This window comes from Mugil cephalus, chromosome 15 (genome assembly GCF_022458985.1).
Source record: "Mugil cephalus isolate CIBA_MC_2020 chromosome 15, CIBA_Mcephalus_1.1, whole genome shotgun sequence".
In the NCBI taxonomy this organism is placed as follows: Eukaryota; Metazoa; Chordata; class Actinopteri; order Mugiliformes; family Mugilidae; genus Mugil; species Mugil cephalus.
The window spans coordinates 13011645-13030871 of NC_061784.1; the positions used below are offsets into that span (position 1 = coordinate 13011645).

General features: G+C 45.8%; 1 protein-coding gene across 1 annotated transcript in view; it reads right to left on the minus strand.

Annotated features, from left to right (window-relative positions):
• ubl3a (ubiquitin-like 3a) overlaps positions 1 to 17687 on the minus strand; it is a 31123-nt gene extending 13436 nt beyond the window's left edge. Inside the window, exon 1 of the mRNA XM_047606302.1 lies at positions 16928 to 17687. Within this exon, the coding sequence (XP_047462258.1) occupies positions 16928 to 16954 (27 nt within the window). The 5' untranslated portion in view covers positions 16955 to 17687. The remainder of the gene's footprint in view (positions 1 to 16927) is intronic.
• Positions 17688 to 19227: the final 1540 nt, after the last annotated feature.

Consider the following 19227-nt stretch of genomic DNA (forward strand, 5'->3'; position numbering starts at 1 on the left):
TCTGAGCAGCCTGTTCGCTGACCATAAAACACTGACCTTCTTCCTGTTGGACTCTATTAGGGCCATTAATCATTTAGGAGAGTATCCACTGTAAAGGGAGACTGCAACACCGCAGGCCTTTATCCGATGCACTTTCTTGTGGAGCTCGCTAACTTCCTGTGGCATGGGCAGCTAATGGCTACATTACAGCGTTGTTAAATTAGGCTTCTTTCTTTCACAGCGGCCCCTAACATTATATGGCAGTTTAATTGCACAAAGTACAGAGACCCTCCACTTAGAGTTCCTCGAAGACGGGTTTTTAAAATGACTACAGTGTATGCCGGCAGGGACACTTTGAAGATTTATATTATTTTTTTTTTGCCTCAAAGCTTCAGCCTTGCATCATTATTCCTCTAACTTCTGAATCCCAGAGAAAGCCAGAGACTCCCTTCTCCTTTCAGCCGCTCTCACCGCCATCAGTCACACGTCTCGATATTCAATCGGCCCATCACGCCTCGCGTCTTCCTCCGAGACCCCGTCCCTTTGTACTGTCATCCAGAAAGACCCCTTCCTTTGATATGATGACATCCTCCGCTCCCCTTTTTTTTCTCTTCGCCTCTCCCTCTCCTTCCTGTCACGGGCGTCGTCAGCTGTTTCCTGCGCTTCAGGCGGCGCCGGGCCTGACAGCCCCTCCGCATCATTCCCGTCTTCCCGTTTTACGTGCGGATGAAGCTTTAATCCGTCAACCGCCTCTCCTCTCCTCTCTCCAGAAGCAGGTGCTGCTTCCTTTCATGCTGTCATCTCGCTCCTCCCTCGCTCCTTCGTACCTCTCGACAACTCGGCCTTGCTTAACTCGCCCGGGGCTCCTACCTTCCTCCTCTCGACAGACACCCGATAGGTGTCTTTGATCACGCCTCCGTCCCGTCGCCTGCTCTAAGGTGATCGGGGGCTGTCACCGGGAGGAGCTGAGTCCTTGATCCAAAATGGTGACGCAACGCCCGAGGGCCGAACGTGAGCCATTATTAAAGCCGGACCGTAAGACACACGCCGACGGGACTCTGAGGGTGCGGAGGACATCAAAGACGCGTTAATGTGCCATTTGAAGACGACGGCGCAGGAGCAGATGGTCGCAATGACAGAAGCCACTCTGATACTAGTGACAGTTGTCGCCCTAGATCGGGAGACGGGGCGTAATACGGTAATTAATGAGCGTTAGAGGTACTGAAACTGAAACGTGGGTAGTTTTTACAGCTTCGTACTGCGCTTGCAGCTTCCTTTTCTCGGCCTGCTCTGCAAGGCCGATCGTCGCCGCCGCGCTTCCCCTTTTTCTCCTCGGTGAGAAGGCCATTGGACAGAATTCACACAGGTTTTAACATCTCGAACGTTCAATTTACAGCGCAGAGCGAGCAGCGAAATAGGTTACCAATCCCCCCCTGCACTGAGCAGGCGTACGAGATAAGCATCTGGTTCTATTCTGCGCTCCGACATCTGAGGAGACCACAAGTTCCTCAAAGCGATGCATCAGCTAATGCTCGGGCGCGTGTTTTATTACTTTCAGGATGCACGGGGCAATAAAAGGGGAGAAAGTAGAGATTCCGAATTGATGGTGCACGTTCAGCGTTTTATGTTTCTGTTTCAGAACATTTACACCTAATCACATCTAAACTTTATACGGGCATCGCAATTATTTGAATTATTCAGTCCTTAAAACTTTTGCTTCTCTGTAATGACGCAGGATCAATACTTTTTTTTTGTTTTTTTTGTCTTGTGGGATCCTTAACGTCTGCACACCACTCATCTCAAATCTAATGGACATTACCGATGCCAGGAGAAGCTCACACGTGAATGCTGTCATCATAACCAGGCTGCACGACGGCATCAGCTCGAGGCTGATGTGCTGAAACCTTGGTAACGTTACCGAACACGTACCTATGAGGTTTAACACATCCCGTTTACTACTTTACAGCGACCAAAGGTACAGCCAGTTAAAAAATAACCACGCGTGGGAGGCCACGTTCCACGTCTGACCAGCCACTTTTTTTTTATTTCAGAGTCCAACTCTGCTGCTGCTGCTGCTGAATGAAATAAACTCTCAGAATAATAACAAAACTGCACCCAAGACTTTAATAGGCACAGTATACATCTCAAAGCGGCAGCAGGACTCTTCTCTTCGTCCGAGCAGCTTCCACATCTCTGCAGAGTAAACACGAGGAGCAGGGAGTGTTTGTTTCACTGGAATATTTCCATTGTTTCTTCAAGTGACACTTCCCTCCGCCTGTGAGCATGTGCAACCGTTTAGGAGGCTCCTTCTCTTTCCAAAGGCCCTTGCAGCGGGAGAGGAGAGAAACGAAACTTAAAGGAGAAGTGAGACGCGAAGAACAAGTGGAAAAGAAAGCGAAATAGAAATTTAAGAGCCGGAGAAGAGGGGGAAAAAAAGACAGCAGAGGCTGGCATCCCACAGGAGCGCTGAAGAGGCGGCGAGGTGCGATGCTGCAGGAGGCTGCGGAGGAAACGCTGACACTTCTGGAGGAGAGCTTGAGGGACGGATAACGGGTAATGAGAGAGCCCGTGAGACGGAGACACACCAAAAAAAATAAAAAAGGAACAACAAAGGTCACACAGAGAGAAAGAGACAGCGAGAAGAGGATGTGTGAAGGTGACCAGGGCGATAAAATCCACTTAGGTTCTTTCGTCATCCACTCGCTACTTTGTGCTATACATTTTCGCACACGCACTCTTGTGGGGGGAACCGCTGAGGGCGAGACGTGAAATTGCTCTTGCACGCTTCAATCGATTCTCATACCTCTGTCTGTGTCTAGACCGTGTGTCCCTACACCCCCACCCCCACCGGCTAAATTCAAGGCAAGAGATGCGACAGAGAATGAAATATCAACCCGGGGAGCTGAAGCTAAAATTTATCCGCGTGTCATCTCGGGCTGAGCAAAACCGCACGTGACGCGAACCAGGTCGTGAAACTTTCCCCGGGTTGACCTGGAAGTCGAGGCACATCTGGAAGCGATGAGGATTCCAGCAAGATGGATGTTTGCCTGCACGGAGATTTAAAGCCCACGCCCTTCAGTTCATCGGCCGATGACGTCACACTCCGTATCGAGACGCGGGCGTTGCGCTCCGGAGTGGTGCTTCACCTCGTCTGCAGACAGTCGAACAGCTTCAGGGGCCGGCGTCGGTGTCACATTCAGGGCCCGGCTTCTTCACAAAGCTAGCAGCCTTTTTTTTGTCTGGGAAAATCTATGAATGGGAAAATGTGCACACAAGCAACAATGCAGCTTCCCTTTAGATCGGCTGTCTTTTTTTTTTTTTTGGCTTGTTGGCTTGGAGCGTGGCCACCTGGAACCACTACAAACGCTTGTGCCTTCTCACGAGGTGGGTCGGGCTGCTCCTTCGTTTGCAGCATTTCACAAAATGAATGCTGCCGTCAAACGAACGATGCGCTGATTCACGATGTACCCCGGACACCTGTACGCATCTCAGACTGAGGCGGCAGACAAAGCACGGAGAGCACAACGGCTACGTTAAACGGAAACTAGTGTTACACCCATTAAGAATGAAAAAAAGGGTTTCACTTGGAAGAGACATGGCTGGAGAGAATCGGATAGAAAGGGGTGGTAAAATAACATGAAAAAGCTTTTTTTTTTTCAGTGTTGTCAATAAAGTTGGGTAAAAAGCTTCTTTTTTCTATTGTTTTATGCCCCACAACTGGCCACTTTAAAAAAAACATAAATCTTATCCCATAGGTCTTCAACAGGGAGGTCGCAAAATCTTTGGTTGATTAGACATTTTTTGTATATATTTCTTTTTAATTTCCCCCACAAATTTAAATTTAAATACACATTAACCTAAATTCAACATATTTCAGTAATATTGAATGCAAAATGATAATAATAAAGTATCTTTACATTAGTTTAATATAGGACACATATAGTAGGTCCCTACTTAGTCTCTCCTTCAGTTTGGGATCCTTGTTTGTTAAATTGGATTCTGTAATCACTCCCACCCCCGACCCAAACAAATGTTTGTTAGAAGCAGTTTTAAACATTTTGTGAGAGGTATCGGTTTAACAAATCCAGGCTGTTGGTGAGCGTTATGTTTTTAACCTCGCTCAGTCACTGTGAAAACCAAAAAAAAAGGCCGACGAGCCACATGTCGGCACGCCGCTGGTTTGAAGGGACCACACAGAGGGTTGATGATCGCTCACGATAACAGTGGAAAGAAACAAAAAGGAAACAAAAACAACCCTCCTGTCCTTTACGTCTCCTGTTCTACCATTTGCTCTGCGGCGGTCCGGCCCGCTCGCCCCTCCTCCCCTCGCTCCCCTTCACTTCCATCCCAGGGTGTCTCACCAATGTGACTTCCTACCCCCGTGTTTTCCTCCCCGCCCCCCACCCCCCCGCTATGTGAAAACCCTGGAGTCATGTAAAGCATCCCCCTGTTGGTTTCCCCTCCCTTCCACCCTCCTTCACCGGGTGAACTCCATACTCTGCTGTGACCTCTGCCCACCCCCCCCATCCTCTTTCCTAGGTGGTCTTCCCAGCGGTGCCTTGTAGTCAGGATTAGCTTCATTTGTAACCTTTCAGCTCGTCCTTTTCATGCACAAGCTTTTCCCCGTGCGTCCGTCAGCCTTTTTTTTTTTTTTTTTTTTTTTTTTATTACTCACAGGTAAATTGATTTTACACGGGAGCTCATTTACAAAGCAAAGCTGCCTATCGCTCTCAAAAATGCTCATCCCAACTTGTGAGAATTTGGAGAATTAAAACGAGTAAAACAAAATGTACTGAAAGAGATTCTTCCCTCGTCACATGAGTCTTTTCTGTCGGGATCCCTCCGGCGACAGACGGTTAAAAATAGCATTTTCATGCCAAAATCAAGAGTGCGCGTCGCTACTAAAGTACCGGCGGCTAATTTAAAGGGCGAGCGCTGATGTCACGCGTGAGAGACATCAGAGCGGAGAGGGGAGTCGGCTGCGAGACGGCAGTTATGTCCACAACGCCGCATTTTCTTTTCTCCTTCAGAAACGAGCTCTGCCCCGCAGTCACAACTCACGTGATGCCGAGTGTGTGTGTGTGTGTGTGTGTGTGTGTGTGTGTGTGTGTGCGTCGGGAGAGGAAATGTGAGTGTACATGTGTATGTCTGCGAGGGAAATGGGCAAATACAGATAGCTGGCGAGCTCGAATGCCCTCTGCGCCGGAGTTTACCAGATGGCACTGGACGGGGGCCAGGAGTGCTGCGTACGCGCTGCGTTTTCTCGGCACGGAAACGAATGCAAATAGTAGGCGTAGAAAGCATTGTGATTTCGCAAACGAAACTCACAGCGAAAACAATAAACTGAGGCCGGGCCTTGTTCTGCTGGCGCGCAGCAGGCCGCTGCAAAAGGTTCCTGCAAAGAGGCGGCTCATTAGAGATTACAGAGGGGACGGAGGCATTACCATGCAGCCCCGTATAATTTAATGTTATCTAATGAAACAGCCCTGCAGTAAAGGAAGCTGCAGTGAATGTTATCTGCGCGGGCGCCTGCAGTGCCGCTGGAATGTGCACGTCCACGATCACTTGTGGCGTCGTTGCGTTGGATCCGCCGTTGCGTCCAATTATTTCATTTACATCATGATGCGTCCGTTTTGCGACACAAAACTACGGCTGGAGCGGTTTCACAAGCCAATGCTGCATTTCTCCAAAGAAATTAGGCAACGCAGCGACATATAATAAGTGTTGCATCCTTTCGTTTTTTTTTTTTTTTTTCACAGACGTCTTCTTAGAGCCTCCAGCCGGTGGCAACGCTCCTGTCGTGCACAACAGGAAAAAGGGCTTCAACGGCGAAGACGTACAGTTACACAAGAGGCAACAACAGGAAGGAACAGGGCAGTGGCGACGGCGGTGGGGGGAGGGTTGCAATCAAGATCCTCGACAAACATTGTTTCACTGAGAACGGATGACGGCAGAGGAGCGCCGTTTGGGGGGGGGGGTGTAGCTGTGCTCCGTTACGTGATCAAAAATGAAGATGCCTGTTTGCGCGTACCCTCCCTCCCCACACCCCCGAGGTTACACATTCATGAGTGAGGCCGATTGAGAACGGAGCGCACCGCGGCTCCGCTGTTTATACAGCGCCGTGACCTTTAGATTAAAAATTAAACACGATTGTTGCCCCTCTGAGCCTCCGCGGTCGTTGCGAGCTCCGAAACCGCGCTGCGCTCCGAACTGTAACTGTACTGAGATCAGCTGACGCAGGAGCCCGTGCCAAGCTAAATGGAAGCCGGCTAAACTTAGCCAAAATGTGCCAGCTTCGCTCACCCGCAAGCCTTCGAGCATTCAAAAAAGCCACTAGCCTAGAGTACTGATTTAAGAGCTGGCGAACGCCGCCGTAACCGTATATTTAGCCAAATGATCTCTGGCACCGAGGAGCCACTTCACAGAAATGTGTAATTAAACTCAACTACAGCCCGATTTTCTGATGTCCCCTGTGTGAGTCAAAGTTCTGCTGCTTCCCCTCAGATAAAACCATTGTTCCTCATTACCAGAAACCGAGAGACGGAGAAAAAATAGTTGAAAAGCCCTCGATCATTCCCGTCCAAGGTCCATTGCTTCATTACTGCTCGCTCACTCAGAAAACAACACGCGCACACGCACACACAGACGCGCAACCCCTGCCGGGATCATTAGAGATATTCATAGTCAGAGTCCTCCATAGCATTCAACATGCAATGACAAATTTGTGCAGGACAGCGTGAAGGCCAAATATACCCTCTCTCCATGCTCTCTGTGTTCACCGAGAGACACAAAACCCTCCTCTGTGAGCTCTGGCTTTAACCCTTGCGCGACCTGCTGCTGCTCAGCATCGTGTCTCGTGTGTGTGTGTGTGTGTGTGTGTGTGTGTGTGTGTGTGTGCGTGTGTGTGTGTGTGTGTGTGTGTGTGTGTGTGTGTGTGTGTGTGTGTGCAGGCATCCTAAAATCAAAAGAAGACGCGAAAAGAGGCGGATCGCGTTCCCGTTCCATCTCTCACCGTGACAGCCGTTGCAGGTCACGAATATACCGTTACATCCTGTCCAACGTGAGCCGGCGGCGGAGGCGGCGGCGCTCCGATCGTTACCCGCTGTAGGATTAATAAACAGGAGGCGTGTTCGACGCGAAGGCAGGAGAAAGAAACGGCGGTGAAGTTGCGCGGAGGGATTTAAAAAGAGCGAGACGTGAAAAATGAGCAGGATTACCGGTGCGACCGTTGCAAAGACAAACTCGGATTAGGCCGAACGTCACGCCCTGCCGTAGGAGTTTTGTTTGCAATTAATCTCAAAATGTAAAAGATGAACCGATTACGGGGAACGTCACCGCCTTTGAAGACAGACAAAGCTCCTGAGCCAGTTTTGGTTTCGCGCGTAAGCTCTCGCCGGGAGTATTTACGCTGGGGAAACACGAAAAGGGAATTCTCTGACTGACATCTGAGTAAAAGTCGCCGTTGAAGGCCTGCGTGTGAGGATCCTGGCGGAACAACCGGCGCGCGAGGCTTGACCTTTGGATGACTGCCGCGCGGCTCACGTCTACCACGTCTGGGACCCGAACAGACTCAACACTGACCCTCTAATTCCCCCCCCAGCACAAAGCATTGTCTGTCTGACTGGCTGCCCCGGCACACGCCGTTCAGACATCAGGACAGATTTAAGCGCTGATCTAGAAACGGAGGCCTGTCCCCGAAAAAAGGTATCAAGAGACAGGGGACGCCCTCGCGCAGCCGGAGCTGGCGAGGCAGAGCTTTAATATAAATGTCCCCTCAGCTGGAAATTGTTTCCAGTGCAGCTGAAAGGCTCCTTTTATTGAGCTAGTCAAACACCACCCTCCCCATTCACTCTTTCTCCTACACACAGGCATGCGCTCACTCATCGCCGCTCTCTTCCTATTCAGCGTCCAGACACACAGGGAAACGCAGGGTGTGTTTCTCCGTGTCGCTGCTTTTGTTTTACATTTATTTAAATCGTAAGCAGGGAAAGCAGACTTCCACACCTTCGCGTAAAGTCCCCAAACCGCCCTAAACTCTATTAGGACCTTTGAGCTTCTCCACGCATGCATACCTGCGCGTGATTGAATTTCCATTAGAAGCAAATGATTTTAAGGGAGTCAAAAAGCTTCAGAGTGACTCGTGTCTGCTCCGAGAAATTACACAGGAGGACGAAACTTCATGTTTTTTTTTGTTTAAACAGGACTTTCTAATTATAATGAAGTTTTGCGTGGCTGCTCCTCTTCCTTTTTCGGCATTACTCTGTCACCCTTTTTTCTAAGCCCAAGTTTCTCTTCCCCCTTCTCACTTTGAACCCGCTGAGATCGTCAATTTAATTTCCGTTGCTTGTTTAGACCATTTTGTGCCATTTAGAAACAAAGGTGGAAGGAACCAGGTTCCTGTCATTGCATCAGGGTTTCTGGGAGGATTTGATGACTCGTAGAGGAGTTCACGTTCATGCGTGTGTGTCTCTTCGCCAGAACGGTGTTTGTGGCGTCTTGGTGGAAAATAAAAAAAAAGCAGTATTACACAGACACTGCCAAGAGAAGATGGACAACAACGCTACGTGCAAACAGTGGCTTTTAGACGGAGCTCACAGCCAGTTTAGACTTCCATGTTAATGGTGTGTTCCGTTTTCCTCGGAAGTCAGAGCTGTTATCTGCCTTCCAGTCACTGAAGTCAGAAGACCGGGCAGAAATTTATAAAAAAAAAAAAAAATATTCAAAAGTTTTAACTGTTTAATTTAAATATAGAAAAAAAAAATACACCATGAATCACAGTTTGCCACAATGATGTGTCGCACTGTTTTGGTTTTTCCAGGCTATTATTTTTAGTTATCATTATCTCGACATGGGTTTGTAGTTCCCACTTAACACATGACAAACTTAAATTACACTGTAACAGCATTTCAGCATATGCATGTCAAAAAATACTGTCTGTGCGACCGATTAAATGCAACAAAAACTAATCAGAAGCGCTAATAAACGGAAAATTACAGGAGCTTCTAATTACTGTTACACACGGGGGCGGCCATCTTGGTAACCCAACTCGGGGGGGTAGAGAGGATTCTACGACTTTCTGAGCAGAAGATCCAACTTCAGGTTGAAAAGTACGACTCCGAACTCGCACCATAAGTACAGAACCAACACAGACCCTAGCGCCATGCAGCGTATTAGCTTCAGACCACAAAAGCTGTGATTGGTCCGCTTGGTGTTTCCGGCTGCTTCTCCAGCTCCGCAATTTTCAAATCAATTGTTTTGGCTCGTTAAAGAATCGGTACGGTTAACTGAGGAGGTTTGGAGACACAGACACTTATGTCTTATGACTTGCCAAGAGTTTCAGTCGTCATTGTTGAAAGTGAAGCAGGAAGTTGAAACAGAAATTAACCCGGGCGGCAGAAAAGGCCCAGCGACCACTAGCATTAGGGTAGGGTAGGTTTTTACGGAGTGTTAAAGTGTGTACAAGTATAAATGTCTCGCGCCGGCGTAGGCTAAGTGCGTCTAAGTCCCGGCAGCACATTAAAAGAGCTCTCAGGGACGCGGAGCGAAAAGTGAACCGGCGTGGGTGTGCGACAGCAAGTCACACTTAACAGGAAAAACAGGTTGTGCCCAGTTTCTCTATGTAAATGTGCACATCACATAAACTGATGGACAAAAAAAACACACACACACTCTTAAGAAATGGCTGCAGGCGTTCTTTGTCGTGTTATTCACACTCACACCTACTCGTTTATGTCATGCTCCCACTGTAACATTTGGCATAAAAGCTTCACTCTGCTTCTGTCCTGAGGCGTTCAGTGTCCAGCGCGAACGGCCGTAGGCGTTTTGCCAGATTCTTACGCATCGCTAATGAGCACCATGAGGACAAGGTGCATTCTGTCACTAGAACGACGCAGACATTAAAGGCAAAAAAAAAGCTGCTGATGCACAGACCAGAAGTTTCCCCTTTAAGCCGGTGCTCCCCGAAAAACGTCGAAGTAGTTCGGCGCATTCCTCAGCCCAGAGCTAAAGCCATACCTGCCAACGCCGACCGCTGAAAAGAGGGGGATTTTCTATCCGAATAAGTCCTTAGCCCAACGCGCACACACACTGACTTTTTTTCTTTCCTTCGAAATCCTCTGGGTCATTCGCCGAACTATTCAGTCTTTTTGGCCGGGCTGATCAGAAATGCAAACCCACAACAAAAGACGTGGAGTTTCTCTTTCAAGGCAGAGCGGCGAGTGAAGAAACCCAATCCAAGGTTTCATCTGGACGGTTATTAAAGGTTTTTACTTTCAGGAATCCGTACTTGGCTTGAATTATCGCGGGCAAAACAAAACTCAAACCATAACTTGATTATCTGCGACAAGAATCAAAATTAACGTAAAAGTTTTAATTTTAAAAAATAGACGTCTACATGTGGATGAGATAGCATCTGGACGACAAGGACAAAACTATTCTGCAAAACAAGTGACCGTCATCTTCCACTGTTGGTGTTTTGGCTTTGTGGAACCAGTATGTTGAGGAGTGAGTGTTTACTGTAATGCGTCAGCTGTAGTCTGCTGTAGCCAGACGCTTATCTTATCTAAATATGAGTCTGGGAAGTCACTATTTGGGTTTCATTATGGGGCACGTTTCAACCAAAGCAGAGAACAAATACCTCCGTCCCACAACCGATTAATTATGTGACCTACAGCATTTCACCATCAACACCTTTAACAACGGACACAATAGTGGAATCTAAACATGTCCTTTCTCCGTGTTGTTGCAAACAAACTGCATGACTATGTGGACGACGTCGACTCCCCCCCAACAGCTGCTACCAGTGCCACTCATCCTTCAACCACTCACCTTTGTTAGCTTAAACTATTCAGGTTACATATACGTCGTAGCTTGCGCGTAATTATGCACTGCATGCGTGCGTCTTCCCGAAATGAAAACAGCCCCAAGGAGAGTCTATACAGGGTCGACAGGTACGCGACGGCAAACGCGTCGGCGGCGCAGCTCTCCTCGTAAAGGACGACACATAGGACGCACGTGCGCGGACACATGCCACAACGAAGACAAACACAAGCACCAAAACCGTTACATAAGCGATCGATGGACGAGCGGTCCTCGACAGAACGTCCTGTTGGCGTTGCATCAATACGATTGAATTAACTTTACACAATCCCGGATCCCTGCCGGACATATACATTGACGTAAAGCTCCGCCGACACCAGTAACTGTGAGTGAAAAAATTAAAAAAAAGGCAATCACAGACAAACAATAAAAAAATAAATGGTAACAAAGGGACAGAATGTGGCTTTAATGTCTACGAAGGTACCGGTGAGCAGATCAGATATTTCAGCTGCTGTACTCTCCGCTCCGTCAGCGTCTTTTCCCGACGCGCTTGAAACTGATACGAACGGATCACGGCTCGTGCACCTTCAGAGCTGCCGTCGCAACTTTCCATGGCTCCGCGAGGCCTCCATGTGACAGTGTCAGAGTCAATACATCAACTGCTGCGCCGGGGCCGGATGATGTAATCCCGATCTGTGACTCAGACCGGCAGCACATGGCATCGGTAGCGCACACATTCGCTTCATCAGACCAGAGGGCCCCGTCGGGACTCGTGGCGTCCTCCCCGAACGCGTCAATCAAATCACCGTCTCAGGGCGGAGGCGGCCCGTCGTCCCCTCTCCGTCTCCGGCGCGTCCGTGCCGTGCGCGCTGAGCTCTGCTAGATCAGGGGACACGGGGAGCGTCCGGATTCCTCGCCCATTGTCCCTTCATCCGCGACCACACACCTGACCTCTGACCCCTAACCTTTAACTTCCTGCTGTGTGTGTGTTTCTGCGTAGCCCCGGGGAGGGGGGGGGGGGGTCAAAGTAGGAGTGAACTATGAACTCCTTTCTAAGCCACACACAAAGTTGAGCTGATTTTAGCCACAAACACTGATACAGTCGACAAAAAAAAAAAAAAAAAAATCCACAGATGTAAAAATTTGCTAAAACGCGCAACTAAAGAAAAAGAATTACACATTAACCTGAAAGATTTTTGTCGATTAATCAATAACACAAAATTACAATTGCTTTAAATAATGGTTTATTTAATTTTTTCCATCTAGTTTCCCGCCTTCGCCGGTGGCCTTTTTACAACAGCGATCGGCCAAGACATTATCTTTAGCCCCAGGAATTTCCAAATAACATTTTACAGACTGAATGATTAATCAGTGAGCCAAGTGAATTACTGACGGATTAATCAGTAATCCAAATGTCAATTTTTTTTTTCTTGTTTCCAAATAACAAAGTACAAAGTCCAGATATTTATGGCAACTAATAAACAGCCGCTTTTATTACCAACGTTTATATTCTCGGACGACGTCAGATGGAAAAATCTGAACCGTGCCAAGCTGGCGTCCGAGGGGTTAAAAACGGCTCCGTCGTCCCTCCCGGTCCGCTTGACTCAGGCGTGCGATTGCCACCTCCGACACAAATTAGCATGTTCTCGCCGCAGCGCAAATGACGGGGTGTCTGAATGCTACCCACCGAGTGTGTGTGTGTGAGTGTGTGTGTGAGTGAGTGTGTGTGTGAGTGAGTATGTGTGCTAGCAGCCTTTATTTTCTTCCACACAATCTCCTATCTGGGTTACATTTGTTTCTGTTAGCGAAAACCAAATCGGGCCGGGAGGAGAAGCCGCGCGGCTAGGTTAATTAAAAAAAGCTAAACAAGCAGCTCGTGGGGGCCTGGAGGAGCCGGTAATTTAATGTTTGTCGTGTTGCGTACAGTTGTTGATCTTAACCCAAAGCTGTGATTGGTTTTCGAGCTAGAGCTGCAACTGAGGATCCTTTTTAAACTGATTGAAGGTTAATCTCATTGAAAAATTACTAAAGTTTGGTCAAAATATTCAGTTTAATGTGAATAAAACTGCAAATAGTGACGTTCTTCATGTGGGATCACTTAATTTCCTTTATTTTTTGATTTTCCTTGATGCTCTGTCTGACAGAGAGAAACAGCCTTTCCCTCTTCATGCGCTTGTCTGCTATGTTGGGACATATTGAAGGCGGCGATGTTTGAAATTTCCTCCTTGCTCCGTGGGACTCTGTCTCGTCTGCCGTGTACTCATCCATCAGGGCTTATCTGAACCGAGGCACTTCATTCTCCTCCTCCTCCTCCTCCTGCTCGTCTCTTGTTGTTACAACACACATACCTGCACATACCCCGCCGCTAACCCACACGGGCATCCAGACCTAAAACCAGATCCAAGCGTCCCACTGTTGCCATGGGGACCGTTTCGACCCCGTCAGCACTTTTGAGGTCCACCCGGAGCGAGGTAATTTGCCCCCGCTCTCCGTCCTTCACAGTCCTTTTATCATTCCTGCCCCTCCTCCTTTTTCTCCATTGGAAGATGGGGGGGGAAAAAAAGAATCCCATCCTCCATTCTCAAGAGGCACGACTATTCCTTCTCCTGTTCTTTCCCTCTGATTCATTCACCCACAGTGTTTGGCACCAGCAACCTCCTCTCCTCCCACTCCCACACCCACTCTATACAGCCTTTATAAGTATGTGTGTGTACACTTGCTTCTTCCATAGGCTGAAAAAAGAGAGCTGGGGAGGGGTGGGGGGGGTGGGGGGGGGCAAAAGGGAGTATGTGCATCTGCTGCCGATTTCAGCCACACGGGATCCGTTAAACGCTGATAGCTGATATTTCCCCGAAATTTCCTCTGGGAGTGCAAGGAGCCAATTTGATGTATGGATTGAGCTCCGCCACAAAAGGGAAGCAATTGTTCTGAAGATTAGAAAACCTGAGACGTCTTAGTGATGTGCAGAATTTGACCTTTATGTTTCCGCTGCAGGCATGTTAACAACGTGAGCCCGGGGGCCGACCGCCCTGGAATGAATAAAACCCATTTAAAAACGAGGTCCGAACACAGGCCGCTGAAAAACATATTACAAAGACATGAACCTGGTGCCCAACCCTTCCGATAAACGGTGCAATAATAATGCGATACTTCCCTCATTGGGAATTTCTTGGAGCACAAGTCAAGACTCTGCTAGAAACCGGTTGGCAGGGATGCAGTTTGTTGCTCAAAGAAACTTCTGCAGACGGCCTGCGATTGTACTCACTTTTCAACTAATCGGGTAAAAAAAAAAACACGCAAAGCTCTGAGGCCTTGTTAGCCTACATCAATAGATATGAAACCAGCTCCTTCAGAAGTCCGGTTGAGCCTGAAAGCTACTGGAGCATCATAACGCATGCCATGGCATGCTGGAAGCTGAAATGAGATATAAAAGCTGCGGTTTGCCAAGTTAGTGAACAATAGTCTTTTTTTTTAACAAAAAGCAGCCACACCGACAATTTGGACCAAAAAGTGTCAAATAAGTTAAGAGTTGTGAAGTTTGGGGTCTGATTGTGGTCTGGCCTTCCCAATACTGAAAACCATGGGTTGCTCCTTTTAGTGCTTTTATAATTTTAAAAGTAATGCCAGCAATTGTCTAACAAATTACAATATGGCTGGAAAAAAACCATATTGGCCAACCAAGAGATGACTCACAAAGCTATGACATACAGTAGAACCATAACACAAGACCTTTTATGAATGTTCTCAAGTTTCTGGTCATTACAGGCCATAAAATGAAAAGCTGACCTCATGACTACATCCGTAATCCGCTGGAATTCCTTGCGATGTGCTTTATTTAGACGCTTTGGCTCCAGCGTAGCACAATCTAACTTCCTCACGGCATTATCCCTACATCCTGACGACACAGCGGACCTGCTGCTCAGGGGATCAGCTGAACTTGGACGGGCAGGAGCACAGGCACAGCTGGGACAGCTGATCTCTACGTGGAGGGGAGGACATTACGTGGTTTATCCTCTCTATACATAGACCTGGAGGTATTCTTAGAGCTACGGTGAAACTAGCAGCAAAGCATAGACGTAAAGCAGCCAGACGGAGGGGGAAATATTACGAGCTTGAGCAAACCCAACTAAATGCACTTCATACACCTTTTAATTTGCGGAATTGCTTAGCCACGAGGGGCTGACGTAAATCTTTACAATGAGAGCTCATCATAAACACCACATCACCGAGCTTGTGTAAAACAATTCTACATGTGTTACGAGGGCCGTGATTGAAAGGGTACTGACATTCCTGTTGAGTCAGGTGATGATGACCGCAGAGTGGAGGTCATAGTTTGCTTCAGTTTAAAGAACAACAACATCAGTGGGTATTAGGGACGTCCAGATCGGCATCGCGGGCCGATCCAGGCATTTTTAAAATGATCAGATCGGCTCAGCATCGGGCTTCGGCCAAGACCTGTCTCTTGCAGTTAATCACTTTAGGTCTGCCGTAAACCAAAACCGTGTCCCTGTTGTGTCTCATTCCTCTTTATTGCCTAGCGACAAAGCTGCCAAAAAACACAAGGAGAAGACAACTTGATCAGGACTTCCCTAGTAGGTATGACGTACGGGGGGTTGCAGCAGAGTTGAGGCAATTCGCAATTACTTCACTTACTTGAGACGTCAGTGACAGGATGGAACACTGATTTAATAGACGCATGACTGAAACACTTCAGAGGAAAGCTAGTGTTGAGTGAGTCGAGAGTATGATCAACCTGGAAATTCCAGTTTGATTTCAATCCATAAAGTTTAACCAAAACAATAATTATGTACATCTGTTCCCTAAGAACCACACTGCTGACTTGTCAGCTCATATATAACCACAAATCAGAGTTAATCATTACATCATTACAGTGTATTTCACAAATGTTTAGGTATTCTGACTACCAATTTGTCATTGCCCTCCATTAATTAACAATATCTATTAAGGGACAGTCAAAACCTTCTTTCATGAAGTAATTCACTTTGTCTATAATGCAACTGTCTCCCAATCATTTCCCCCCAGTATAAAAACAGTTCCAACTCTTGAAACTTGCTTGAGACTAATTAATATTAAGTAATATTTTTTACGTCTTACATGGCTCAAAATGTTTAGAGCACTAAAGGAGTTTTATACTAATGGAAGGCAGTCCTAATGGGCTTTAACACTGATGGAAGTCAATGGCTTCCTAAAGAGTAACATGTACTTTAAAATAGTCCCAACCCCAAATTAAAGACATTTTATGGTTATTTTTCAGTCTTTCTGGGATTTAAAATGTTGACAGTTCACTAATGGAGTTTCATTCTTAGAGGGGGTCAATGGCTTCATGAAACAGCAATGTGAAAAAAAGTAAAACAATAAAACGTTGATTAAATGTGAATATATGTGTGAATATATTCATTAAGTTAAAATACTTTGGTTCTCTAGTCCTGGAAACCCACAAACCCAAATTTGTTAATTGCTAAATTACTTTACAGTACCATAAAGTTTCAAGAGTGCAGTAATAGGCAATTTTGATGGAAGTCAATGGCTGCCTAAAACTGTTCTTTACATTATTAGTTAACAAAACACAAATTAAAGCTTTTGTTATGTTATATCTTATTTTTCAATATGGTTTAAAATGCTGAGAGCTCACTAATGGAGTTTCATACTAATGGGAGTCGATGGGTACATGAAACTGTAAAGAGTACAGTAAAAACCTAGGGCACAGATTCTCTTCTGCCTCATTTCCTGCGCAGAAACCACTCATACTGTTAATGGCAGCAGGTTTGCCATTGCCCACATTCTGCTGCTTTTGCCTAACCACCTTTGTGTATTTCTTTCTTGCTCTTTTAATGTGTCACCCTTTGCCCCCCTAATTGCCCCTTGGGGATTGATAAAGTTATTTCTAATTGTTATTCTAAAAACGGACGGGTAATTTCAATTACTTTTTTTGGTCCTGGAGATCCACAAACCTATATCAGCTCAACATGTATAGGTATTTTTCTGTCATAGAAAAAATGATTAGACCAGCTGTATCAGCCTTAGATCCTCAATTGTCGCCCTTTTTCCAAGTTAGTCAAACATGTGAGGAAAGGAATGGATGTGAATGGTAATAGAGGTTTTCTCTCACCATGTCCGCTGGGGTGCTGCCCGTCATGGTGAAGGTTTTCCAGGTGATCGCAGGGGTTCACACTCACATACAAACGCTGTCACAGACACAACGCGGACCCAGATATTCCCTGATTTCCGTGCCCACGCAAAAAAAAAAGCTCCCGCAGGCTGTGTTTATACAAAATAGATTTTTTTTTTACAAAAAAGAAAATAAAAAACACGTCCTTGCCGTAGAGCCTGAGACAGAAATGTATTTATCCCCGGTGATTGCTCTCTATCTTTCTCCACAGCCACAACACTGAGGTAGTCGAGACGTGTTACAATGCCTCTCTTCCTCTATTGCACAATCATTTCGTTGATAATTTCCCTCGAAGCGGTAATTTCAGGAAGTGCAGGTTATGTTAGTGGGGTTAAGCTGTGGACCCGAGGGCCTCCGTCGACCCTCCAAACATCAACAGTGTCCTGCTTTAGAAAAGGTGCCTACGCCATGCGAAAAAAAAAAACAACCCAACACTGCTGGCACATCCGGACACGGATCTTTTTCTCTACTGGTGGGAAAAAGAACCAAAAAATACAATAATATCCGCAGGGCTGAAGGTTACCGTCCTGAGAGAAACTCAAAGGCGGACGGCGGGTCGGTGGAGAAAAGGCGTCTCGCGGTGAAATGCGTCGGCCCGTCTCTTTAAAACGCGCGTATGACTGTTCTTAATGTTACGGACTGCACCGCCGCTGCTGCTGTACCTTCACGACCCGTTCAGCTGTCATCCTGCCTCCAAACCCACGTCAAGACACAAACGGACGAACACACGGAACATCCGGCCATGCCCTTCAAAATAAAACCCCCCTTTAAAATCAATAAGGTGTGAAAATTTAGATTTTCAATAATAATAATAGTATTTTTTTTATCAATTTAAAAACAAAATATTCTATTATTATGGGTACACTTATGGTATAAACAATGCTAATTTAATAAATTTGAAATTAAATTTACAACTGCATAAATCTCTTGTGTTGGGACTGGGACTGAATACTGTCTCAAGTTGGTGCATATTTATCTTTCAAATAATGACTATGACTAACGAAAGTGTATATCAAACAGTTAATGTCTAGATTCCTTAGGATTTAAATGAAATTATTACTGCATGGAGGTAGCAGCATCATGCGCTGTTTCTTTGTCTTTGGTTTACATGAAATGAAAACACACAGAAAATATAATGAAATTATCTATATGTCTTTAGTATTATATTACTACCAGCTACGACTGTTTACTAAATCAATTGTAGCTGGACAGTCAGAAGGCGCATCCAAGAGTTTTTTGTTGTTATTGTTGTTTTGTTTTTATAGTATAATGTGCTAAAATGGTTCTGGAAAGTAATCAAATGCACAAATATAATTTATTTAGTTGTGCTTAATTTTGGTCAACTCAGTTATTGATTGTAACTGTTTCATAAACATATTTAATAACGTTCAGTCATCATAAATGTTATTATTCACTGTAAATATATCTCCATTTCAAATTGCTTGTAGTACCAATGAAATAGTTTTGGAATGTTTTGTGTACTAAAAACTAGTAGGTCAGTGGTAATCTCATTTGTATTTAATGTTTCACCTAAGTTTCACATGTAAATGATAATTTTATTTATCATACACTGTTTTGATACAAAGAAGATACCACTAAAGTTGAGAAGTTGGAATAATTTGATAAATTAAAGGCTCGTTATAAGAAGTATGATATGGAAAAGCTATATGAATGTATAATTTGATAGATATCTAACCACTTTGACGACCGAGACTTTCCCTCACGTTCACGTTTTATTTTGAAGTCAAAATTACTCTATATCCGGCTTCAATATTTCTCTCTTTGTTACTTGATTCAGCTCCATTTAATAACATGGCGGCAGTCCCCAGGTTGTTGGGTGGAACAGGGAAGTGAGTGTTGAAAGTAGTGGGAACATGACAGGAAAAGAGCAGAGCAGGGAGTGGAGGGGTGGGGGAGTGGAGAAAATGGTGTGGATAATCAATGGGAGCTTTCTCAGGGAATAAAATTAAATTAATCTCATGCCATCTTTCACAAACTGCTGGTAATTATTTTGACACCGCACCCTGTTAAAGCAAAAGTCTTTATTTTGCTACTATTCCATGCTTATTTGTTTATTTATTTATTTATTTCTAAAAGCACAAACTAAGACTATGATGCTGCATTGATTGGTAAAGCGGACACTCTTTGCCTATAGAAAGGTCTAAGGTTGGGATGTGCTGCATAATAGACAGTGACATTTAGTCCATTAGTGAGCAGTGACTTAAAGGATGAGACAAGGC